Source organism: Gymnoscopelus braueri (genome assembly GCF_963280865.1).
Source record: "Gymnoscopelus braueri genome assembly, chromosome: 6".
Classification (NCBI taxonomy): domain Eukaryota; kingdom Metazoa; phylum Chordata; class Actinopteri; order Myctophiformes; family Myctophidae; genus Gymnoscopelus; species Gymnoscopelus braueri.
Genome location: NC_137607.1, coordinates 4,119,946 through 4,145,544, shown reverse-complemented (window position 1 = coordinate 4,145,544; position 25,599 = coordinate 4,119,946). Strand labels below are relative to the sequence as shown.

At 42.4% G+C, this 25,599-nt stretch overlaps 4 protein-coding genes across 5 annotated transcripts in view; 1 reads left to right on the top strand and 3 right to left on the bottom strand.

The window, feature by feature from the left end:
* Nucleotides 1-1,207: 1,207 nt before the first annotated feature.
* Nucleotides 1,208-1,967, bottom strand: LOC308086414 (GTP-binding protein 8-like; the record flags this gene model as incomplete). Its single annotated transcript, XM_080429935.1, is given in 2 exon segments — nt 1,208-1,702; nt 1,704-1,967. Coding segments are annotated over 2 exon segments (759 nt in total).
* A 722-nt stretch (nt 1,968-2,689) lies between these two features.
* Nucleotides 2,690-2,905, bottom strand: LOC308086684 (general transcription factor IIH subunit 5-like; the record flags this gene model as incomplete). Its single annotated transcript, XM_080430326.1, has 1 exon — nt 2,690-2,905. The coding sequence occupies one exon, from the start codon at nt 2,903-2,905 to the stop codon at nt 2,690-2,692; it is 216 nt and encodes a 71-aa protein (XP_080286452.1).
* A 622-nt stretch (nt 2,906-3,527) lies between these two features.
* LOC308086413 (GMP reductase 2-like) lies at nt 3,528-4,586 on the bottom strand (the record flags this gene model as incomplete). Its single annotated transcript, XM_080429934.1, has 1 exon — nt 3,528-4,586. The coding sequence occupies one exon, from the start codon at nt 4,584-4,586 to the stop codon at nt 3,528-3,530; it is 1,059 nt and encodes a 352-aa protein (XP_080286060.1).
* An 11,510-nt stretch (nt 4,587-16,096) lies between these two features.
* The window catches only part of tomm70a (translocase of outer mitochondrial membrane 70 homolog A), a 33,445-nt gene continuing 23,942 nt past the window's right edge, over nt 16,097-25,599 (top strand). The window contains exons 1-2 of one of the 2 annotated variants that reach the window (XM_080431187.1): nt 16,097-16,431; nt 24,957-25,130. In XM_080431187.1, the coding sequence (XP_080287313.1) occupies nt 16,156-16,431; nt 24,957-25,130 (450 nt within the window). In that variant the 5' untranslated portion in view covers nt 16,097-16,155. The remainder of the gene's footprint in view (nt 16,432-24,956; nt 25,131-25,599) is intronic. The other variant, XM_080431186.1, reaches the window with a different exon arrangement.

The following is a 25,599-nucleotide window of genomic DNA, read 5'->3' as shown; positions in this document are numbered from 1 at the left end:
AATCCTGTCTTACCTATTTATATTACATATTGTCACGTGTCACTTGACCAATGTTAGCTTGGCTGATGGAAGCTCACTTAAAAAAATATAAATCATTTTTTGAAGCACATTTGCTATTTATAGGTTTCTATGTCATCATGCGTCTCGCTAGCCAATCAGAGCATTGGTGACAACAATATTGTCACGTGTCACGTGAAGCTTGACCAATGTTAGCTTGGCTGAGACGGGGGGACACACGGAAGGACAAGAACGAAAACTTACTCTCCACCTCTGGCGGAGACAATAAACATTTATATACATTTATGAAACCAACATTGAACAGTGCAAAGGTAAACGTCACAGCACCATGGTAATAGATGTATAACAAATACAGCAAGGAGAAATGGATATATAAATATGAGTATTCAAACGTCCCACCCTGAAAAAGGTGATTTCAGGTCCAGTGGAGAAGTTGACATCCGCAGATTTGTCTTTTGAAGGCCTTTCAGTGTTCTTTTTTTCTTAAAATCAATTAAGCCAAAGTTGGGCAACCATGTCTTATCAATCAACCGGTCAATCTTGATGGGCTGTATAGGCTTTTGAGCACTTAACTCGGTGCCGTGCTATGAACTTGTATATCTGCTATTTTTGAATAGCCAAAGTATAAAATAATGGTTTAAGTGGTTACACAGATGTCTTCCTGGTTTTAATGGGTTAAACAATTTTTTTCAACACCAATATCTTCACCGATAGCAGTAGATCAATTTTTGACAAATGTTAGCCTATGTTTGCTGATTGTTTGCCAATTATGACATGACCAGAATAGGGATGCTAGGGTTCATGTGGTTGAAAGTCCCATACATTATCATTTCATTATTGTTTGATGTGCGTAATACTTTCTCCCCAGACAGTCAGAATGTATCTTACCTTTATTATTCTTGAAATTATTGAATTATTATTAAATGATTGACTTCAATGCTTGTATTTTCTATAGGGACACTAGGGTTCAAGTGGTTAGGACGAATTTGAGATTGAAATAATGTGTTTGTTTTAATACAAAAAATAGACAATAACATAATAATGAAGGATACTTTGTGCATGTATACATACACAATTATTTGTTTTCAAGATTTGCTGGAAACATTTAAAGCTTCACCCGTGCCAGTGTCATTTTAGATTTTTTTTTGCGTTGGCTATTCAAAAATAGCAGATATACAAGCTCAATCGGCTATTTTTGAACATTTTTGAAAAATCTTGAAAGTGTTACGTGAGTGATGAAACACCTCAAGAGATAAACGCCTGAAAAAGTATGGGAGCTGACCAGGAAGGGTTGTGGGAAACACCCTGTCGTCTGAGTCTTCAAAAGCTCCTGAAGTTTCAACACGTTAGAGAGCAGAGCCCCTCGCGCCACCATGTCCGTTTTAGTCACCAACACCACATACGGTCGTCGGACCTCCTCGCACATCTCCACGGCGATAAGGTCCGTCTTCTGGACGGCGACACTGCCGTCCACCAGTAGGAACGTCCTCACCAGATTTCCCCTCGTGATTAGATAAGGCTCCACCATGTCTACAAAGTCTTTGGGTGCTCTGTGGCCGTATCCCGGCATGTCCACCACGGCGAACGCCTTCCCCGCTTTGAAGAAGTTCATTTTCTTCGTGTGACCTGGGGTTGTGGAAACGCGAACCTCCACCTCGGGAGTCACGGAGAACAGAGCTTTGTTTGATGAGAGAAGATTTTCCCACGTTGCTTCTCCCAATACAACACACCTCAGGCTGTGTCAGGTTGGGTGCGTGATCCATCCTCACGGCGGATGAAAGATAATCGATCTTACGAGAGGGAGACGAGCAGAAGAGTTTCTCTGCTTCCAGCATGTCCTCCACACAGGGACGGAACAGCTGGAACTGGCTCCTGTCCACAGACCTGTCCAGGTAAGCCTCCAGCTGGTCGAAGGGATAAAGCAGGCCTTGGAGTTTTGTCTGTGACATCTGGGGGACTCTTTGAAGCGAGGCCAACGCCAAGGAACCCACCTCCGCCAAAACATCTGGTCTCCACTCAGTTCTCAGCCCTACATCCTATCCTATCCTATATTCAAAATGGCTTAAGGGAGGACGGGCCGTAACCATATAAGGAGTTCCCAATGTAGCTACACCCAAATATGGAGTGTGTTGTCTAACCTCAATGTGTCGTCATGATTTCTGATTTTGTTGTCATTATTTTCGGTTCATTCCGGACGGCCCTCTTCACCAGATCTCCTCTTCAGGACTCGGCTGCCAGAGCGGTTGACGTCTGCGTAGAGAACTGTTATCCATCTACCATCTGTATTTCTGAAAAAAAGAAATGGTAGTACAACATTGAACACCATATTAATAGCCCGCCAAAGTGATGCAGAGTGAGTAGACATGTCGGGGCTTTTTTTCGATTATAAGTCGGATGTACCGACAAGAGAGCATACAAACAAGCATAAACAGCAGGAACACGCAGTTCTTCAAGATTTCATGTACACATAAAACAAGTAGACTGTGATCATGGGTACTCTTTAACACAGTCCTCTGCCCAGCGGTACCCTAACCCAGTGAAAGATCATGGAGGTATAAAATGCAATGAAACCTCTGTGCGTGCGCACGTTTCTGCCTGCATATCCTGAGAACATCTAACCGACTGACTTCAAACTTTAATTTGTTTCTCTTTCTTCTTTTGAACATCTTGCTTATTTCTGAGTGATGGGGAATGAATTCTGATCCATTAATTGGCCAACTCTGTCCTGAAGCAGCGGAACCACGTCTGCCAGTATGAACACATGTGTGTCGTCGAGGTCCTGGATGATGAACTTCTTCCCGAGGGCACACTTCTCGTCCAGGTGCAGGAGGAACTGTTTCACGGCGGGATCACACTCGACCAGAACGCCCTTGAGTACGTTGACCATGGTTGACCTGGAGTGTATATATCACTGAGGGAGTGATTGGGGAGTGTGGGCTGGATTCCACGAATATCTGTACCCGTCAACCTGTCAGTGTCCTTTTATACCCATATGGAGATCTCTGTATCTGTCCGTGTCCATTTTATGCCCATATATGGAGATCCCTGATGTCATCAATATGACATAATTAATTTGTTTCTCTAATTAATACAGTATTAATGATCATTTATATTGAAGAAAAAAAGGAACCAGGGCACTGCATCCAAACCCTTCTCTTCCTCCACCACCACTGTCTCCAAACCCTCCTAGAAGCCTTCTGCCCACTGCCGGGCAGTGTTGCCAGATTCTGTGAGAGAAACAAGCAACCAGGTCTAGGAAAACCTGCCCAAAAGAAGCGACAGTGGGCCACATGAGCACTTTAACATATACATCAGCTATTTGAAAATAGCAGATCTACAAGCTCACAACGCGTCGCGATGCGATGCGTTGTGAGCTTGTAGATCGGCTATTTTCAAATAAAATCTTGCGGGGAAATTATAATAAGCAGATCTGGCAACCTGGTCTACAAACCCTCTGGCAACCACCCAGCATCCATTAAGCTGGGTGATCGAAATCTCACGGACGTCATTCACGATGACATTTCGCTGTCGTCGCCGAACACGGTGTTGAGCTGCTGGGTGACCCTGATGAAGGTGGTCCTGCGGCTCAGCTCCTTCAGCTTGGCGGCCCCCACGTAGGTGCAGGTGGAGCGCACCCCGCCCAGGACGTCCCGCACCGTGCCCTCCACGGGGCCCCTGTACGCCACCTCCACCGTCTTCCCCTCGGACGCCCGGTACTCGGCCACGCCCCCGGCGTGCTTCTTCATGGCCGTGTCGGAGCTCATGCCGTAGAAGCGCTTGTACTTGGCGCTGTTCCTCTCCACCATCTCCCCCCCGCTCTCCTGGTGGCCGGCCAGCATCCCGCCCAGCATCACGAAGTCGGCCCCGGCGCCGAACGCCTTCGACACGTCTCCCGGGCAGGTGCATCCTCCGTCGGAGATGATGTGGCCCCCCAGGCCGTGGGCCGCGTCCGCGCACTCCATCACGGCGCTGAGCTGAGGGTACCCTACGCCCGTCTTCTTGCGCGTGGTGCACACCGAGCCCGACCCGATGCCCACCTTGATGATGTCCGCGCCGGCCAGGATCAGCTCCTCCACCATTTCTCCGGTCACCACGTTCCCCGCCATGATGGTGTGCGTCGGGAACTTCTTCCTGACGTCTTTGACGAACTGCACGAAGTGCTCGGAGTAGCCGTTCGCCACGTCCACGCAGATGTACTGCAGCTGAGGCACGGCCGCCACGATGGCCGAGAGCTTCTCGAAGTCTCCGTCGCTGGTCCCCGTGCTGACCGCGATGCTCTGGATACACTCTTGGTGTTTCGCCGCGAACCCCCTCCAGTCGTCCACAGAGTAGTGCTTGTGGATGGTGGTGAAGAGAGTGAACCTGTGCAAAGCCAGAGCCATCTCGAAGCTCCCCACGGTGTCCATGTTGGCGGCGATGATGGGGATACCTCTGTAGCAGCCTCTCGAGTTCCTGAAGGTGTAGCTCCTCGTCAGGTCCACCTCACTGCGAGACTTCAGCGTGCTCCGCTTTGGCCGAAGGAGCACGTCCTTGAAGTCCAGTTTGATGTCATTTTCGATGCGAGGCATTGTCATAAACACACAATGATTCACGTCCGGACACAAACAAAGCGACAGGTGAACCAACCGACAGCTGCTGTACTGAATAGAAACATGTTGCACACATGACGCACACAACTCTTTAAGATGGAAAGGCAAAGCGGATAGCAGGTACTGTGATGTCATGACTATGACGTCATAACCCAGTTAGAGCATTATTGTGTTGATTTTGACAGCAAATTTTGATGTAGTTTTAGTCATAGTCTTTTGAATAAAATTCCATTTAGTTTTAGTCATATTTTAGTCATCTGAAATGTTTTAGTTTTTGTCTAGTTTTAGTCGACTAAATATCATAAGATTATAGTCGACTAAATCTACAGTTGATTTAGTCGACAAAAATGTATGTTGGCGGTGCCTTGATGGCGTCGTAATGGCTGATTTTACACTTGGTTGCATGCTGAAAATAGACGATCTACAAGCTCACAACGCGTCGCGCATGCACACCCTAGCTTAACCAAACATAAAAGTACTTGTCTTTTAGTTCTACTGGATCTCTTCTCCACTAGTCTCTCTCTAACATTTTTGTCTAGTTTGTATTTGTTGACAAAATTGTCAATATATTTAGTCTTAGTTTTAGTCATCATAGCTTAGTTTTTATTTAGTTTTTATTTAGTTTTCGGCAGTGAAAAAAGGTAGTCGACCAACATTTTAGTTGAGGAAATCAACACTGTTGTGCACACAGGTTTTCATTTACCCACCGAGGCGATATAGTCCTCACACCGTCTACTGCCCATGTGCTGGCTCGCACGGCGCACAGAACAAACAAACACTACTAAGGATAAGGATAATTCCTTTTAACAGGTCGTTCATGAAAGTCCTTGCGGTCTTGTTTCCAATGAGAACCTGTGAGCAATTGGGGTTAAGAGTCTTGCTCAGGGACAAATTTCATATCATCGGCACATATGCTGGGATAGCCTGGAATCGAACCTGGGGCAACCAGGGCCAGCTGGTTCCCTAGGCGGGCTCACTAACCACTCAGCTATGGCCGCCCCTACCCTACTCAGCCACACATACTCAACACTGTGTTGAGTTCACAACACACTAGGCCGAGGAAGCCGTGGGACATAAAACCTATGAGGAATTTGCCATTACAATGAATCTACGACACCGCATTTGGTTACCGATCAAATTCTGTTTACGTCCCGTTGCGTTCTGCCATCACTGCAATGAAGGCAGGTCACAGAATCTAACGACTTAACACACGCAGTGTAACACCGTACCACGTCTGGGGCCGTGAAAAAATCATTGAGTGTGAACTGGCTCAACAAATGGACTTTAAATGTATTATAATTATAAATTATTATAATTAGGTGCACATCTTTGTGGAGCTCGCTGTGTGTGTGTGTGTGTGTGTGTGTGTGTGTGTGTGTGTGTGTGTGTGTGTGTGTGTGTGTGTGTGTGTGTGTGTGTGTGTGTGTGTGTGTGTGTGCGCATCTGCGTGCCATGTTGTGCCACAAATACATCGTCATTTCATATGTAGCCCTCCCCCCATTCACACTATGCCTGCTGAAAGTAAATAGGTTGGGATTTACACACCAGCAACCAGTCACTTCCCCACTTAGCCAAAGTCTCTCAGACTTGTGTGTGTGTGCGCGTGCCTGCCTGCCTGCCTGCCTGCATGCCAGCGACCACTTTTACATTGTCCCAAATGTCACCTAATACTCTTCAGTTACTGTAGGCCTACATAGTACTTATATCAATCGTTCCAAAGTCATTTACACTAAAACACCTATGTAAGCAAAACACTTCACTAATGACGTCTTCTTTTCTAAAACAATCACTTCACTCACTATATGTACACAATTACTCATTCAAACAAATACTACTTCTGTCCATTACTCCACTGGGTACAGCCCTGTATACAACATCCACGTTTTTTTTTCTAGTAGTCATTACCTGCAGGTCATGTGATTTACAGGAAAGCAAGTGGGTACTAAAGTACACACAGGTGCACTCATTTTCAGCAACGCCCTGTTACTGTAACAGTAACATTTAGTTCAGGCTCCGGCCATTTGACACGACGCTGAGGCAGAGAAGCAGCAGCTTCATATACGGTAAGTGTTTTATTGGGGAGGTTCTCATATTGTAGCATAGCTCATAGCATAATTGCCCAAGTCATATTTTAAGGTTTTCGGAAAAGAAGAAAAAAGAAGAAAAATCTTCTCAAGTCATCTTTAAGGGACGTTCACACTGAGCACTATAACTACAGCGATTACTATAACTTTGGCAATTATGATATGAAGCTAATGATTAGGGGTGTTGGAAGTAAATCGATTAATGTAAAAGTCGTGATTCTTATTGTCAACGATTCAAAATCGATTCACAAATCTTTCTCCAATTTATTTTCCAATTTCCAAAAATCGATTTAGATTATAAAAATGTTTTGCTGGTTAAAGTTACAGGAGTTTTTACTCTATGGTGTTTGTGATATGAAATGTAAGCTTACCATTATCACAGTAAACATTATCATGTCATATTCAAGGGCTTTTCTTTTAAAGTGTGTGTGTGTGTGTGTGTGTGTGTGTGTGTGTGTGTGTGTGTGTGTGTGTGTGTGTGTGTGTGTGTGTGTGTGTGTGTGGTGTGGTGTGGGGTGGGGTGGGGTGGGGTGGGGTGGGGTGGGGTGTGGTGTGTGTGTGTGTGTGTGTGTGTGTGTGTGTGTGTGTGTCACTGTTCAGCTGATGCTCTTTGACACTCGTTAATGTTACTTGCATTAAGGCAATTATGTTGTGTTTCTGCATCAAATAGAACTACACCTAATCTAAACTTTCCATCAAAGCCAAGAATTTGTACACAACCCTCTCTGGTATTATTATTTTTAGTTTGAGCTGTTGGAAATAACTAGGCTACACTTGGTTGTTAAAGTCCAGATGAAAACAATATGACTCAGGGGTCATCACCATGGCAGCTTGTGATGGACATTTTCGTCAACATTTCATTTTTCCCACGGACATGCACAATAATAATTGAATGTCCAGGGTGTTTTAGGGAAGGGAAAAGAGTCTATCCGCTATACTGTAGTGTCTTGGGGGTAAGGGTATGATGGTGTTACATTTTACATCTTGAACTCAATATTTTCATATGGTGATGAATACAATGTAGAAATGTATGACATACATTTTCATCATGCTGTGAGAACAGTTGGTCATGATGACAGGCCACTACAGTAAGACCTTCTGTATACTCTAGATAGGTGCAGTGTTTCCTGATGTATGTAACTTCAACTACAGCCTTGTGTTCAATCTGTTCACATCCAAAGTATTAAAATAATGAAGCTGACATGTTAACATCATGTGTTTGTAACAGGAATCCACCATGGAGACACTTAAGGATCGTATCTTGGACACTTTGGATAATATGGTTGACGAGGAGTTTAATAGGTTCAAGTGGTATCTTCAAGAGCCTGCAAATGTTGAAGGTCTCAAGCCGCTCACAAAGAGTCTTCTGGAGCATGCTGAGAGGACAAACACAGTGGACCTGATCGTGCAAAGCTACTGCGGTAAAGAAGAACAGATCATCGTGAAAGTTCTGGAGAAGATGAACAGGATTGATCTAGTCGAGAGGTTTGGAACCACAGCAAAAGGTAGGTGAAGAGAGGGTAGAGATGTTTATAAGTTAAAGTTATATTAAAACACCCCTGTAGATTGTAATGATGAAGGATGATTAACTGAAAAATAATAATACTTGAACAACATTTAGTTGGTAGATGACGGCATCCATAGGTGTCTAACTACATATACCGTAGGTGTCTAACTTTGATCAAAGGTGGGAGAGACAACTTTTAGATTGGAGTCTTGGAGGCATTGACGATGATTGTAAATGAAAGACAGTTGATCAGATGTATTGATGATGATTGTAATGAAAGACAGTAGATCATGAGCAATGCTTTGGCTGGAAGATCGGGGAAGGAATTGGGTCTAGAGGACAGGTGGTTGGTCCAGTGGATGTCATCAGTTTTAGGCCCTCGTCTGGAGAGACAGGAGAGAGAAAAGTAAAGGGCCGGGGGTTGTGGGTGACGTTATAGGAACCAGAGAGGCCTGTGGCAGTGTTATCTGGGGTAATCCAAGTGTCATGGAGAGGTTATAGGCAGAGGCGGTTTTAAGCACTAGGCAAACTAGGCAATTGGATGGCGCCCCGAGGCGGGGGGGGGAGGCCTGGTCTGCCTACAATCACTTTCAACGAAAGTGAAACCACTTCACCACTTCTTCTTTTTTTCTATGTAACTTTTGATCTGATTGCCATACAGACTTGTGGGTGGTGTCATTGGATCACAGTCCTTGTTCTTCATTGGTGGTACTGAGCTCCGCCCCCTCTTCTGATTGGGCGATATTTGGTAGTTCCTATTTTTTGCCATAACTTGAACGGTTTGTCACTCAGACTTGTGAGTCGCGTCACTTGATTCGGTTGAGAGTCCTTGTCCTTCAATGGAGCTACTTAACCTCGCCATGATATGCGTTTAGTAAAATACGATCCAATTAATTGTTTTAATTAATGATAAAGTAGGGTATGTATCTAGGGCTTCTACTGGTTCTACTGAGTGAAGACCCGCCCTCACTGCGGTTGCTGCAAATCGTTTTCGGTTTCTTTTCGGGACTGGAAGTTCAAAGACGACGGATTTGACGAGGGGCGCGTTTGCACATAATGCCACAAGCATTATTGCTGGACCCATCAGTGATAAAATTTGAACACACTCAGTAGCCCACTGAAGAACCCCATTCAAAAGTATTCAGATTGTCCTGGCATAGCGCCACCATGAGGTCAATTTTAGCTACCTGGCCTGGTGGAGACCTGCTCCGAGGAGCACTTTTTCTGGTTTTATACTAAATTCATACTGATACATTTCTCTTGTTTTGTTTGCTAGATTCTGGCATGCAGCACCCTGGTGTGGTTTGTGACGGCTGTAAGGGAAACTTTTTCGGGACCAGGTATAAGTGTACAGTATGTCCTGACTATGACCTGTGCTCTGGCTGTCAGTCCACTGGGCTTCATAAGAAACACCGCCTGAGGTCCATCCCCATTCCAGGTCAGAATATAATCATTGCTGTTGGCATAAACCTCATATCTCCATATGTAAATTCTTATGTTTCCCCCCCACCCCTCCCGTAAATTAATGTCCTACTTTGCCATACTAGTGTGTCACACAAAGGTAGCACAAATAGCCAACGTGCAAGCAATAGAGAGTCCTACTAGTTGGGTCACTTGTTCGGCAGGCAGGGGAATTCGGTGAGATAGAATGAAACTTGCATTCATTGGTGTTACGTTGCTCCGCCCCCTCTTCTGATCATTGTCCGTCATTGGAGTTACTTAACCCCGCACCCTATTCTGATTGGTCGATATTTCATAGTTCCTATCTTTTGCCATAATCTTTTAACTGTGTTCCTATTGGCGCAACTTTGTTAAGAATCCTTGTCCTTCATTATAATTACTTAGCGCTTCTCCTTGTTATGGTTGGGTGATATTTGCCCCCAACGTGGAAGACAGAGCTTCGACGGTCCGGCCATCGCTTCTGCCAGCTTTAATTTATAATTTAATTTGTATCTATGTTTATCGCTGATATTACATTTCGTTTGCATGATTCAACTTTAAGTAAACAGCACTTTTACACTGCACTGTCCATTGTCAATTTCATACTCAATTATGACACTTTTTCAGTATGTTATTTGTGATACAAGGTATTGTACAGTCGGTGGGGAGGGGGGCCCCCAAACTTGAGCTTTGGTTGGAGCCCCCGAATTGTTAAATCCGCCACTGGTTATAGGAACCAGAGAGGGCAGCAGTGTTATCTGGGGTAATCCAAGACTCAGTCAGAACAAGGAATTGCAGAGGCTGAAGGGAGGTCTGGGCTGAAATGAATCCAGCCTCCTGGGCTGCTGATGGGCAGTTTTAATTTAAACATGTTTCACTTCATCTACTCGATTGTTTCTGTGATGACTTTACTGATTTGATTTATTTCTATTTTGACTGTCTCCAGTTTCTCCAGGGTCTGCTGTGGCTACAGTCAAAACAGGAAACAGTGAAAACAGATGGGACTTTTTGAAACGTGAGTACATTTTCATTAGTGGTGTAGGTGGAGAATTGGGAATACTCTAATTTGGTCCAAACATGTCAATGTGGCCCTAAACTTTAAACTTTAAACTTTAAATTATATTTTATATTTTACACACAGTGCTGATCCTTTAGGGCCTAAAGGATCAGCACTGTGTGTAAAATATAAAATATAATTTATATCCCCGCCAGGACAGAACGGCCAAAGGTGAGGGATTATGTTTTGCACCCTTGGGAGATACCCGCATACATACATACATACACACACACGCGCGCGCCGCGCACACGCACGCACGCACGCACGCACGCACGCACGCACGCACGCACGCACGCACGCAGACACAGGCACGCACGCACGCACGCACGCACGCACGCACGCACGCACGCACGCACGCACGCACGCACGCACGCACACAGACACAGGCATACACACATGCACTCACACACACACACACACACACACACACACACACACACACACACACACACACACACACACACACACACACACACACACACACACACACACACAAACAAACAAACAAACAAACAATCAAACACTAACAACATAATAAATAACAGAATTACATGTTACAAAAATAACATGGCCAACACAGTGACACCAGGTTTAAAGTGTTTAATTAGTTGTGATATTTTGTCATGTGTCCTTCTCACAGATTCCTGTCAACTTTCAATGGACAGCAACACGGTGAGCAACGAACTCATCCTGTCAGAGGAGAACAGGAAGGTGACTAGAGCACGACGAGACCAAGGTCATCCTCAACATCCACACAGATTTACCCAATGGCCTCAGGTGTTGAGTAGAGAGAGGCTGCCTGAATGTTGTTACTTTGAAGTGAAATGGAGTGGATGGGTTAGTATAGCAGTCAGTTATAAAGACATCAACAGAAAGGAGAAGGATCTATCATCCTTTGGAGACAATGACAAGTCCTGGGCAAGAGATCTTTGCTCCGGGGCAAATGCGGGTAGTGGGGTGGTGGGGGTGAACGTAGATCACAGAGCAGGTACTGTGTCATTCTACAGTGTTTCTGACAGCACAATGACCCTCCTCCAAACACATAAGACCACCTTCACACAACCTCTCTATGCAGGGATAAGTATTGGTTATGATGGAGATACAGCAGAGGTGTGTAAGATCTGGGAGTTATAGAGCAGCTAAACACAGACAAATTAAGGCGCCAACTGGAACCTATAAACTGGTTCTTCACAGGGATGTCATAGCAGAGCCATTCTTTGGGTCCCAAAAGAACCTTTCAGACCAAAAGTTCTTTGATTTTAATGGTTCTATAAATCAGTGGTTCTATCAGTGGTTTATATGTTATATGTCTGCAGATCCCCATCTTTAAATATGTTGTGCCATGGGGACCCCCATACAAGGATTTGTTTTGTTTAATTGTTTCAAAAATATTCATTTTTGTATTTTATTTGTTCAAGATATTTTTGAAAATAGCAGATCTACAAGCTCACAATGTGACACGTTGTGAGCTTGTAGATCTGCTATTTTCACTTTTCTTTGTTTGTTTGACATGTTGATGACACATCTCTCTCTCACACACACACACACACACACACACACACACACACACACACACACACACACACACACACACACACACACACACACACACACACACACACACACACACACACACACACACACACACACACACACACACACACACACACACACACACACACACACACACACTCTATCTGCAACCCCATGCGTTTACAGATCGGCTGTTTTTATTACTTTTGAAAAGAAATACATTTAAAAAAAGTAAAAGGTGAAAGTGGTTAAGTGTTGGTTTTATAAATATGTAACCAATGAACCAAGTATTAACAAAGAGCTTGTGACTAAATAACTACATTGGATCCATTGGAACACAGTTAATTATTATATATATATATATTTTTTACATTTCCTATAAAGTAACAGTTTTGGACACAAGTTATTGACACCTGTAAACCTGTGATGTGTCAATAACGTTGATTTTTGATTCTTGATATACTTGGTTGACCGGGGGTCCCCCAGGGGCCTGTACTTGGTCCCCTCCTTTTTTTCTCCTTCATTATACAAGCTGTACAACTTGCAGATCAGGTCATTTCATTCTGCTGTTTGAAATAAACTGATGGGTCGTAAATATAATAAATGAAGATGTACGAAGAAGAATACTTTGTTGTTGTGGATTATTCATTCATTCATAAAGCTTATTGGTCATGTTTTTCACGTTCCACAGGTCCCAGACTCTTCTCCCTTCTGGCTCCCAAACTGTGGAACAAACTCTCCATTGCAGTTAGAACTGCAGACTCACTCCCTATTTATCTCCGCAATCTGAAGACTCACCTCTTCAGACTCCACCTTAGCATGTTGCACTTGACCTAGCCTTGACGACCATGCAGGCTTATGCACATTTTTAAATGTAATTTAGATACATAGCATGTTGTTTAGACCAGTGGTTTTCAACCTTTTTTGCGTCAAGGACCCCCAAATTGACAAATATTAGCCCAGGGACCCCCATTTGAAAAGATATGCCAGGGACTCAACCATTTTGATTTCTTGGGGGGTCCCAATCTACACTGTATCATCATCAGTGTTCATTTAACTCTGAGAGTGTACAAATGGAACCAAATGGACCCGTTAGGGTCCATTTGGTTCCATTTGTACACTCTCAGAGTTACAGACACACACGGTCCAATTTGGTTCCTAACTATTAATTTGTCTGGGGACCCCCTGTAACCCCCCTCAAGGACCACTGGTGGTCCCTGGACCACTGGTTGAAAACCACTGGTTTAGACAGATGCCAGGGGGATTTATTTACCTGGCATCCTATAGTTTCTATAGTTTCAATGTACAGATTATTATTATTATTATTGTTTGATATTATATTGTTCAGACAGATGCTGACTGAGAATAACGTCATTGGAGTTATTCACAGATATGAAGTGAGGATGTCCAGATGGGGCCCACCGCCCCCATCATCCATCAGTTATGTTCGTTTATGTTTTGGTTTGATTTTTAAAATTGACTATTGTTGTTTATCCCTATGGATGTTTTATCTTGACACTGTAAAGCACTTTGTAAACACTGTTTTCGAAAAGCGCTTTATAAATAAAGCTTATTATCAGTTATCCCTTTAATCTGATACATACAGTATATGTTTGATAATGCTTTGGATTGAAATATAAGTGAACTTAGAGAAGTAGGAACCATTCACTTTTATGCACTTTATTTCATTATTGCTGCTTATTATTTCTGTTGTTTTGTGCATGTGTGAGGAACCAAAACAAAAGAGTGTTTACTTGTATATTCTTGAATCCTGATTGTGTCTTCACTGCCAAGTTCATAATATTCTATGGATGAATAGAGACAGAGCGCCATAACCTTGAATATCTTGCACTTTTTAAAATGTGGCCACTAGATGGCGACCTCAGTCTGATATTGATTCACTTTATGTAGGACTAGATATATTTCCATTCCCATACATTTGAAGCATATCGATATCTGCTGCTATTTAATATGCCATTTATTTGCACAAGACATTGTGAAACTGTGTCACACACTTCATGTATGTATATTTGTTTTGATATTTTATACTATCTTATTCTTAATTTAAAATGTTACTGCAATTCATGGGAAGCTTTCACAAAATCTTAATCTTAATCTAATGACACGTTTCTTACGTCATTTGATGCTGTTTCTATTCTGTTTATTTTGTATTAGATTTTTACTTTAATAAAGTGCTTTTTAAGTATGAACTGAGTACTTCTATGAATTGAGTACAAGTTGCAAACTGCTAATAAAGTATTCAATCAATCAATGTTTGTGAAAATCCTAGCTTTCCGCAGTACCCGTGGAAAGCCTGGTTTCCATTCCGAATTAACCAGTGTAATCTGGTTTAAAGCCCGCCTACTGTATCCGGTATTTTCCACATACAAATACATGCTGTCACAGGTTTCTGTATCCGCTCTAGAACCCAGACCGGATCAGCAAACTGCAAAGTTAATTGGTCCGCCAGTAAAGCAATTGCGGCGTGACGCACGGTATCCCATGAATCCACGGTGTTGCTAGCTAGAGAGCAGTGTTGCCATGTCTGCTTATTATAAGCGACTTTGGGCTTGTTTTTTTCTGTAATGTTGCTTGTAAATATTGGTAGTTGTGGTTTGTGTTTTTTGGGGTCTTGTTTGTGTCTTTTTTTAAATAAAAGTGTAGTTGCTTATTTGGGCTTGTTTCCTATTGTTGTTTAAAACGGTGGTTCTCAAACATTTTCATGGCAAGGACCCCCAAATTAATATGCATTTGTCCACAGACCCCCCCCCCCCCCATCTGAAAATAGTTTGTGCCAGGGACCCCCGGGCCCCATACAAGATTTGTGTTGTTAAAAATATTCCCTTTTTTTATTCTCAAGATTTTCTCTTCTTTTTAAAACTTTTGGGTTTGTTTTCATAGACCTAGTTGATTGTTTTCTTGCAAAATCTGGCAACACTGAGCTAGAGACTGTGGAGCATAGACATGAGCACTAGAAGAAGAAGAAATAGAAGAAGAAGAAGAAGCGGCGTTGCCATGTCGGCTTATTATAAGTGACTTTGGGCTTGTTTTTCTGTAAAGTTGCTTGCAATTGATAGTTGCAAAAATGCAATCATTATTTAAACCAATGGTTCTCAAATATGTTCATGAAAATGTGTTGTTCCCAGGGAGAATGTGTTATTAGAATGTTTTAAAAAAAATCCAAATATTCCACAATTTATAGCAAGATTTTAGGAAAATAGCCGATATAAAGTGCTCATGTGTTGTGTGACCTCACCTAAGTTGCTTCTTCTGGGCAGTGGTGGAAAAAGTACTCAAATTCTGTACTTAAGTAAAAGTACCAATACTGCAATATAAAAATACTCTGTTACAAGTAAAAATCCAAAATTACAAATTTACTTGAGTAAAAGTACAAAAGTATTGGCATCAAAATGTACTTAAAGTACCAAAAGTAAAAGTACTAAATATTTGAAAATAGCCGATCTACAAGCTCACAACGCGTCGCGATGCGACGCGTTGTGAGCTTGTAGATCTGCTATTTTCAAATAGCCTATGTATAAAATAGGGCTAAAGTGGTTAATGTATGTTTCATTATATCATAGTTTATATCTGAAAAGTAACTAGTAACTAAAGTTTTCAAATAATTGTAGTGGAGTAAAAGTACAATATTTGCCTCTGAGATGTAGTGGAGTAGAAGTAAAAGTATTGGAAATTGGAAATACTCAAGTAAAGTACAAATACCTCAAAATTGTACTTAAGTACAGTACTTAAGTAAATGTACTTAGTTACTTTCCACCACAGCTTCTGGGCTTGTTTTCCTAGACCTGGTTTACTTATTTCTCTCACAAAAACCTGGCAACGCTGAGACGAAGCAGGCGCAGTTGCAGTCAGACCAGAAGGTGTGGAAGCCAAGTCAGTCAGAGAGAAGCAGGATCCAGGCAGATCATCATGGCTGCTTCCAAGCCGGTCACGGTGGACCCGCAGTCCGCGGGGGGGGGATCGGGTAGTGGTCTGCCGCGGTGGCAGCTGGCGCTGATGGTGGGCGCGCCGCTGGTGCTGGGGGTCGGCGCCGTGTACCTGTGGAACCGCAGCCGGGCCAAGGAGCCCGGGGCCGGGGACAAGGGGACCACCGCCACCGGGGAGAGGAAGACTCCCGAGGGCAGCGCCAGCCCCGTGCAGCAGGGCCTCCAGGACGGAGCCGCGGCCAGAGAGCTGGACAGCATGGTACGAGACAACTCTCCTTTAATTATACTGTATTACTAAGGACCTCCATGACTCTGTGAGGGTACAAAATGGAAATCCATTTGGTTCCATTTTGGACATTTTCACGTTGACATGTTGAGTTATGTGTCCATTTTTGTGGAACTGCTTCAAGGAGAACCATAGCCATGGATCACTGTCATCACGACCGTCATGGTTGAACTTCAACCTGGTGTTTGCACTTTCTCCCGTTTTGGCCCGTACATCTACATGAACGTTCAGATTTCAAATATAAAGTGCTTACCTCATGGCCATGGATGTTGCAATTATTTACGGTCCCTCAGAAGTACCCGTTTCTTCCGTTTTGTTCAATAAAAAGCATTTTAATCCGATCGGTTACCATTTTCTCATAGAGTTATAATGTATCAGAGTGCAATACACCTCCCCAACCGATAGGGTCGCGTAGTTGAAAGTATATGGAGAAAAATTGCCACCGATCGAATTAAAATGTTTTGTATTGAACAATACGGAAGATAAGGGTACTTTTGAGGGCACGTACATAATTGTAACATCCGTGGCCATGGGGTAAGCACTTTGTATTTGAAATCTGAACGTTTATGTTGATGTACGGGCTAAAAGGGGAGCGAGTGCCAACAGCAGGTTGAAGTTCATCCATGACGGTCATGACAGATGACCGTCTTGGATCCATGGCTAGGAGAACCAGAGCTATAAACACACCACCACCACGAGACTGCACGATTTAATTGAACACACGTTTTTTTCGTTTATCTTGTTTTGCTATATTAAAGGTGCAAGTGATATTGTTATTATCTATTTATTTAGTTAAAATGACATTCTTGTTAAAAAGGTTAAAGCTCTGTATTTCTGATCTGCAGTCATGGATAGAAATTGCTATGAATAAAAAAGAAGACAGGGAGACCCTGGTTACTGAACAAACACTCTATATTGCAATGATTATGATCAGAATATAGAGCTGTTTAACACTTATTTCAACTAAGAAAAATAATCACTTACTGTGACTGTGATCCAGTGTCAGAGACAATGCATTTAATGTCAACAAAACGGTTTCAGTTTTGTTTTACTTATTTGCTTTTAAACGTATGGTTAGGAACTATAACTTATTAATGATATGAATTGTCTTTTGTCACTGGATCACACTGGATCACTATTATATCACTCTTATCACAACTGCACCTTTTTAAGAGAGGGTACACAATGTAATGAAATGGATCCGCTGGGTGACGTCCATCCATACACATTATTGTCATTACAATAACGGTCACATTTTGCGGAAGGGTCGGCAGTTTTCTCTTCATGTGTGATTGTGTTGTGTCGCACGTGAAAAGTAAGAAGCTCAAGGGCACCATCAGCTGTCACACCGCCGTAGCATGCGGCTAGCGAGGCTAACGTTAGCATGGATGATGGTGGATAGGTGGGCACTGGGCACTTATAGGGACATCTGGGCACCTCGATGTAAAAATTGGCTATTTTGTCCAAAAATGTAAAACAATTATAATGATTTGAAAAGTGATGTGTAAAGTATACATGATGTGAACATGCACCGTACATCCTTATCATACTTAAATGTATCCTTCAACTACTTGTTTATGCCCCCAAATGACTGGATATACAGTTTTTTTTAAAGCAATTGTAGCCATTGTGGAAATAATAGACCTTAATTGTCGAATGTTTAAGCATGTTCTAACCATGTATAATTTACTTTACTTGAATTTTTTTCCCTATTTTTTTTTTTTTTAACAATTTGGAAAGAAATAGCCAATTTAACACCGAGGTGCCCAGTCTTCCTCGGTGCCCACGTATCCTGATTCCTGTTAGCATTGTCACTGTTGCAGCAGCAGCAAGTGGTGGTGGATTAGCTCGCGCTGTAGCTAACGCTAGCTAGCTGTCTTGTTCAAGATGTCGACCTTTTCCCCCAAAAGCAAAGCACTGTCTTTTTTTTTTTTTAATGTTGCTCTAAATACCGTGTTTGGACGGGGTTTGGCTGAATTGTGACCACACATTACATGTTTGACGTTTTGCTAAACGTGTCAAAGTTGAAACTGTTTTCACTTGTTAGCCTTTTGGCTTAATGTGGGGCTAACTTTGAATGGTTCTGCTGTCCTGTGTGTGTGTGTGTGTGTGTGTGTGTGTGCGGGGAAGCTAATCAGTGTTAGCTAAGCCAAAGCTACTGTAGAGGGGGGCGTGGATGGTGGAATATATAGGCCAGGGGTCTTCAACGTTTTCAGGCCAATGGACCCCCTAGCTGAGAGAGAGATGAAGCAGGGACCCCCTCTATATTGTATAAAATTGTGTTTCAGATAAACTTTTGCTGCTCTTTTTTTCCCTCTACACCTATAACTCTTTGCCAAAAATAGCCGATCTACAAGCTCACAACGCCTCGCAGCGGGAGGCGTTGTGAGCTTGTAGATCTGCTATTTTTGGCTAAAGTGCTCCTCAGAAAAGGGATGCTAGGGTTCAAGTGGTTAATGTAAAAAAAATCACAAATATTTGACGGACCCCCTGTATTAACTCTGAGGACCTCTTAGGGGTCCCGGATCCCCTGTTGAAGACCCCTGATATAGGCTCCATGCACAGCAGCCATATTGTAAAGAAATTGGGCCCCTTCCTGACTTTCTTCACAGGTGTTAACAAAATGATACTAATGAAGGCTCTTGTTCCATTCTGGTCAAACAGAGTCAGGGTGCTGATATTATGCATGTTGGCTCACTGGAAACACTCTGCTACACCAGTGGGTCTCAGAGTGTGGTCCAAATGAACCCTTACGGGTGTGTAAAAAGTTATGGGGGTTCTTGAAATAAATAAAAAAACATTTGAGAACTGTTGTGCAGTGGTGGAAAAAGTACTCAAATGTTTTACTTAAGTAAAAGTATCAATACTGCAATATAGAAATACTCTGTTACAAGTAAAAGTCCGGTACTCAAAATGTACTTGAGTAAAGTACAAAAGTATTGGTATCAAAATGTACTTAAAGTACCAAAAGTAAAAGTACTAAAATGTTTGAAAATAGCAGATCTACAAGCTCACAACGCGTCTTGTAGATCGGCTATTTTCAAATAGCCTAGGTATAAAATAGGGCTAAAGTGATTAATGTATGTTTTATAATGTAACAATTTATATCTACAAAGTAACAAGTAACTAAAGTTTTCAAATAATTGTACTGGAGTAAAAGTACAATATTTGCCTCTGAGATGTAGTGGAGTAGAAGTAAAAGTACTAGAAATTGGAAATACTCAAGTAAAGTACAAATACCTCAACATTGTACTTAAGTACAGTACTTGAGTAAATGTACTTAGTTACTTTCCACCACTGCTGTTGTGCTACACTAAGTGGAACAGAGCCTTCATTAGTATCATAGGTAACACCTCTAAAGAAAGTAAAGAAGAGGCCCAATTTCTTTTCAATATGGCAGCCGCGCATAGAGCATATTATCAGTGAACTGGGTGTTCTGTTGTTGAGTAATATGCTGGTCACATATTATTTACATTACCATGGACTATATCATGATGAATGAATGAATGAATGTGCATAGACTAGGTCACTGGGTCTCAACGTCATGTTCGGGGACTACCTGAGGTCCAAATGGACCATGTTGGGTCTGTAACTCTTGAAACCGTACACATGGAACCAAATGGACCCTAATTTGTATCTCCCAGACGACCCAGAACACTGAGGATTTTACAGTGTAGATCGGGCTTCCAGTACAGCTTAGTTTCTCAACCTTTTTTAATTTCATGGACCCCCAGTTTGATATGCATTTATTATGCTATAGTATGGACCTAGTCGAGGTAGGCTATGGACCCCCATTTGATTTATTTTCTTGTCTTTTGTCTCTCAGACTCCAATCTGCACTGTAAAGTTTAAACCCCTCAGTGTTAGTTTAACTCTGAGAGTGTACAAATGGAACCAGAATTGGACCAAATTTGTACACGTGAGAATTGCAGACCCGTAGTTGGAACTCTGGTGGTCCCCAGACCCGACACTGAGGGATAGAGGACTAGATTACGTCACAATAAATTAATGAATGAGTGTAAATAAATAATGAGTGTCAAACATGATTGTTGGTCATATGTTTACCTGAGCATCACAACATTGAATACATACACACAGTATAATCCTGAATGGTTCATCTAAATCAGACAGTGAAATGTATCCAAATGGACCCCTAAGGCAGTGGTTCTCAAACCTTTCATGTCAAGGACCCCCAAATTGACACTTATACAGACCCCCATTTGAAAATATATGCCTCAGGGACCCCATAAGAGAAGACTTTTACAGCTATATCAGTGATTCTCAATTCTAGGACCCCCAGTTTGACATCCATTAGGGTACGGACCCTCATTTAAAGGCATTTCTATCTCTGGGACCAATTTATATTGTAAAATCAATGTAATTTAACTCTGAGCGTACGGTTCTATTTGTACACTGACACTCAGAGTTACAGACCCGTAGGGGTCCATTTGGTTCCTAACTATCCATCATTTAGATGGGGACCCCCTGGAACTCCCTCAAGGACCCCTGGGGGTCCCTTTGAGAGCCAATGCCCTAAGGGTAACACAGGAGAGTTACAAATGGATTCATTAACAGGATTTTACTGAATAGGATGTCAGCTCTCCAGTGAAGGGACATAATATAATTTGGTCTGTAATGTATTAATTGTGAAGCTGTGAAGGCCAAGGCCTGCGTTACCACAGTCACCATGTTCCTCCAGCCACTGGTTAAAGTTCAGCAGCCTTGAGAACCAACGGTTTCCTGAGCCGTGTGGCCAATAGGTCAGGAGCCAGCCTCTCTCCTGTTCCTGTAGCCAGGGTGAGGCAGCCTGATGTCCTGTACAAGGACGAGAGTCACTCTTTTCTGGGTGTTTGGCCCTGGATGGTGGTGGCTTTGAGGTGAGGTTAGGGTGCATCCTGGAAAGAGAGAGTCCCGTACAGTAATGACTATTTAAAGGAGATATTCATATTTTTACATTCATTAAATCATTGGTTCTCAAAGTGGGGTCCTTGGGGTGGGTTTCCAGGGGTCCCCAGCAAAAGGTGTTAATATAGCATCACAATATTTTTGTACCACTTTAACCTTTTTATACTTTGGCCATTCAAAAATAGCAGTTATGCAAGCTCATAGCGCGGCCGCGCTATGAGCTTGTAGATCTGCTATTTTTGAAAAATCGTGAACATTTTTGCAATTTTTAAAGCAAACATTTGTAACTCAAAATCTTTGCTTCAGGGCATCCCTGGAACAAAAATATTTTGAGATTGAGTCCGCGGCCCAAATACATATCATTTTGGGGGTCCTTGGCATGAAAAAGTTTGAGAACCACTGCATTAAATCTTCCCCTAAAATGACGTGCACAAAATAGGGACCCATTAGTAACTGATCATTTTTATAAATGATCAATATTCGTTTTTTAAATAATAGATGAAATGGATTACTTTGAATAACTTGCACCCCTATGGTAGACACTTCATGAGTCGATGAAACGTTGGCAGCAGCTGTGTTGACCTGTCCAGTGAATCGTTAGGTGTATTTCGGTGCTGCTACGTCTAACATGCACATGAATTGTTGTGTTGAATTCTAGATTGTACCTTTTTGAAGACATGGTTTTGTGAATTTATGATAACTGATAATCGATAAGAGTACAGAAGTCCTGACGTAAGATCCCTCACTCTCTGGGTCACGGGAGTGTTTTTCTCATTAAAACACAAAGGTGTTTTTTTTAACTCGCGTCATAAACAAACAGTGTTCGAAAAGTAAAAAACAAACAAACAAAAATACACTTCTGGCGATTCTGTCAGGGAGGTGACTCTGTAATTTATGATATTTAATTATATTTTATACTGTCTGTGTTGGATGTTGGTGGTGATTGCACATTCAAGGGCAGTGTGTGTACTGTTTAGTCTCACTCTAACTAGTTCCAACAACCTTTTGAATGGGTTTATTAGATTATTTCTCACAACGTTGTGGGCCGCGGTGCCATTTGATCACATTCTTGAAGAGTAGCCAGGTGTTAAACCCTGTCACCAGGCTGAAAGCTGGGCTGGGCAGCTGTCTAATTTGTAACAGTTTGTCTGTGAGAGTCCAGAGTCCAGAGATTCTTCCTTTTCTTTTTTTCCCTTTTTGCACTCAGCTCAGGTTAAAGTAAGGTCAAGAACACTCCCTTCGTTTTTGATACAATTGCATAAAATCATTATGGCTGCGACTAGCGATTATTCCATCTTTTTCATTACTAGGTCTTTTTAAATGAGTGAATATTATAGCCTATCTACAAAATCACGTACGCGTTGTCAGCTTGTAGGTAGGCTATTTTTAAAAAGATTAACTATTTAACTGCCAGAGTAACATTGTAGTAGTGTCACCCCAGTGCCAGCGAAAACTAGTGTTTTTACCTATTTTATAAATCATGGAATATTTTCCGTGAACGCTGTCCTCACGGTGACCCCCCCCCCCCTCATTACACACACAGGGGTCTCGCAGAATTTGGGTAAAAAATATCCAATCGTGGTCATCCGTTCCATAGTTGCGGCAAGTTGAAAATGGCATGTTTTGCCAAAAATACAAAGTAAAACACAGGAGCCGAGATACAGAATATTTCCAGAATATTTTAATAGGGAAGTGAATGGAGCAGCAAATCTTTGGATCGCGTTATCTCCTGGTTCTGAGTGAATAACGGAAAACGTGTCTAACGCGTCCATGGCGCTGTGGACCAAGTACCAATTGACCCGAAAACGCGTCCATGGCAGTAAAAGAGTTTTATAATCGATTAGTTCGATTTAACTGTTACACCCCTGTAAAGCATATTGCCAGTTGGAAGTTGCAGTGTGTCACATGGTGGATGTCTTTTCTCCCAGCCGTCTTTCTACCGATTTATTTTCGCATAGACATTTTTTGTCTGAGCCATACAGAGGTAACCAGCTCAGTGGGCTCGTGGTTAGAGTGTCCGCCCTGAGATTGGCCAGGTCAGGGTTCGATTCCCCCTCCGGGGTCATACCAAAGACTATAATAATGGGACCACTCAGCACCAAGTGTTGGGGTGTGTCACTGTGACATAATAGCATCATGTCCGGGGGTGTACTTGTACATCATGTCCAGGGGGTGTACAGGAAACAGGAGATAGGCTCCTGCCCTATGGGCCACATAGCTTGGTAAGGCTTACTTTACTTGCATACAAATGTAACCGTGGTTACATTTGTACACTCTCAGAGTTCGAGAGCCGTAGGGTCCATTACATTTGGAATTTACCCCCTCAAGTAACTCAGAGCATTCCTGTACCTCACTTTGAACTTTGAGAACCAGTGAGATATCTATATATCTATCTATTTAGGAACTGTAAAAATACATCATTAAAGGGAACCATTAAGGAATCGGACCGTTAAGAGGGAATTGTTAAGGAACCGGAATCCTTTAAAATCATCATAAAGGATCCTAGCCCTAGCCGTGTCTAATAATGGGAGACTAGAGAATAGAAATGTCTTGAATTCATCAGCTTTTGAGGAGTGCTACTTGACATAATGATGTCACATGTCTATCTTGACTCAGGCATGTGCCCTGAAATAAGCGTTTGCCTTGGACCAGAGGGAAAGGTGTTACTGTATGTCGATGCAGTACAGATAAGGAATTATGTTTAGTATCAGTATTCTATGTGGACATAAGGACTTGGGCTTTCTGACTTAGTGGCCTTTAATCCTCAGGGCCATGTTGGTTGGTTAAGCCTATTTGTGGTCTAGCCAAGTGCTCCGCAGTTTAGCAGAGATGTAGCTAGCTAGCCCACTTGCTTCTCAGTCTATTAAAACGGTGGTTCTCAAAGTGGGGTCCGGGGACCCCCAGTGGTTCCTAAAGGGGATCCAGAGGGTGTTAATATACATCACAATCAGTTTAACTAGTTTAACCCTATTTTATACATGGGCTATTCTTGACTATTTTTGAAAACATTTGAACGAAATGGGAAGAAATGTAACAAAATCGTCTCTTCTGGGGGACCCTGGCAGCAAATCTTTTCAGATCGAGGTCCATGGCCAAATACATGTAAATGTGGGGGTCCTTGACATGAAAGTGTTTGAGAACCACTGTATTAAGAGTAGGGCTGTGAATCGTCTGCTATCTCACGAATCGATTCCGATTCTTGGGGTCACGATTCCGATTTTTTATCGATTTTTTTCAAAACAAACGATTCTCGATTCAAAACGATTCTCGATTCAAAACGATTCTCGATTCAAAACATAGGATTTCAGGATCTACTCCAATCTGCTGGCATGAGAACATAGTACATTTATGTAGCTTTTATAATTCTAAAGGTTTTATCAACTGATAATAATGTAAACACACAAAGGTAAATCCAAGATTTTTTTTTTTTTTGAAAATCGATTTTTCAAAAATGACAATCGATTCTGAATCGTCCACCAGTAGAATCGCGATTCGTATTCGAATCGATTTTTTCCGACACCCCTAATTAAGAGTTCTCTTGCAGGACGGAACAATGCCATTTAATCTGTTAACCTTTCTCATCTCTTCTCCAGAGTCCATTAGACCGGGCCCAGGCAGCGAAGAACAAGGGCAACAAGTATTTCAAGGCCGGCAAGTATGAGCAGGCCATCCAGTGCTACACCGAGGCCATCGCCCTCTGCCCCACCGAGCAGAAGTCTGACCTGTCCACCTTCTACCAGAACAGAGCTGCTGCTTATGAGCAGCTGGTAAGTACAGCACCACAGTCACAGTGAATATAATTAACCCATTAAGACCTGGAACTGTTATTTTTAGATTTGAGCTAAAAAGCATTAATTTACACTTTGGGCTATTCAAAAATAGCAGATATACAAGCTCATAGCGCGGCACCGAGTGCCGCGCTACGAGCTTGTAGATCTGCTATTTTTGAAAAATCGTGAAAATGTGTGCAAATCTTCTGAATATATATATTTTTAAAGCAAACATTTTCAACTCAAATCTTTGCTTCTGGGGGTCCCTGGAACAAAATATTTTGATGGGGGTCCGCGGCCAAATACATATGATTTTGGGGGTCCTTGACATGAAAAAGATTGAGCACCACTGATATAGAAACATACGTTTTTCAGAATACTGTTGAGATTTAGGAGACATGTAGAATCGGCTTCAGGTCTTAATGGGTTAATAACCTGAATATAATTAGGGCGGCAGTGGCTCAGG